Below are 1159 nucleotides of genomic sequence, written 5' to 3' on the forward strand. Positions count from 1 at the left end.
TTCCTCCCACATTCCAAAAACAGCACGTTAGATTTACTGAAGATTCGAAATGGTCCATTAGGTGTGAATCGGAGCGTGACTGGTCGTTTGTCACCAAACGGATGGATGTGTTTTCTTTACTTTTGTTGAAATGTTACAGTCCAACAACAATTGTAATGTCACAAAAAAATAAGCATTTAAGGAAGCGAGCCCGAGTCACGGAAAGGAGCAATAATTAGCCAGACTTCCTCCTCCTCTTCAGATCATGTGTGCCCTTGTGGTTTTACAAGACCAAGAGTAAAACAACACATGAATTTTTCGACCTTTAACCAACACCGTTTTATTGTTTCATTTTCATAGAATCAGAACACCAAGATGGGTACCACCCATTCTCCCATGATGGGTGACCACCAGTCCGCTGACAACGGTTCCACCTGCGACACCCTGTATGACCACAGGAGCTACGCCCGAGTCTTAATGCCACTCGTTTACTGCGCGGTCTTCCTAGTGGGTCTGCTGGGCAATGCCCTGGCGCTACACGTCATCCGCCCCAACCTGAAAAAGATGAACTCCACCACCTTGTACTCGCTCAACTTGGTGATTTCGGACATCCTCTTCACACTGTCACTTCCTGTGAGGATCACATACTATGCGCTGGGTTTCCACTGGGCCTTGGGTGAGGCTCTGTGCAAAATCTCAGGCCTCATCTTCTACATCAACACCTACGCCGGTGTCAACTTCATGACCTGCCTGAGCATCGACCGTTTCATCGCAGTCGTCCTGCCCCTGCGCTTTTCCCGGCTGCGCAATGTTAGCAACGTGCGCTATATCTGTGTCGGCGTGTGGCTGCTGGTCCTGGCGCAGACACTCCCACTCCTTGGCATGGCAATGACCAATGTCGAACCGGACGGCTTCATCACCTGCATGGAATACCCTAATTTCGAGAAAGTAGACCACATCGCAACCATCCTCATCGGCGGAGTGTTCCTCGGTTATGTCATCCCCGTAATCACCATCCTGATGTGCTACTCCATCCTTTGCTCCAAACTCCACTCCACAGCGAAGACCAACCACCTCACGGAAAAGTCTGGACGCAGCCGCAAGGCCATCGGCGTCATCTGCTGCGTGTCGCTGGTCTTCGTGGTCTGCTACAGTCCCTATCACATCAACATCCTGCAGT

General features: G+C 50.5%; 1 protein-coding gene across 1 annotated transcript; it reads left to right on the forward strand.

Annotated features, from left to right (window-relative positions):
• Positions 1-306: 306 nt before the first annotated feature.
• LOC109509450 (G-protein coupled receptor 183-like) lies at positions 307-1155 on the forward strand (the record flags this gene model as incomplete). The annotated part of the gene is made up of 1 exon (XM_019859299.1): positions 307-1155. A coding segment is annotated over exon 1 (801 nt), but the record flags the coding sequence as incomplete, so codon positions are not given.
• Between the last annotated feature and the right edge of the window lie 4 nt (positions 1156-1159).

Source organism: Hippocampus comes, unplaced genomic scaffold (assembly GCF_001891065.2).
Source record: "Hippocampus comes isolate QL1 unplaced genomic scaffold, H_comes_QL1_v1.1 C16902918, whole genome shotgun sequence".
Classification (NCBI taxonomy): domain Eukaryota; kingdom Metazoa; phylum Chordata; class Actinopteri; order Syngnathiformes; family Syngnathidae; genus Hippocampus; species Hippocampus comes.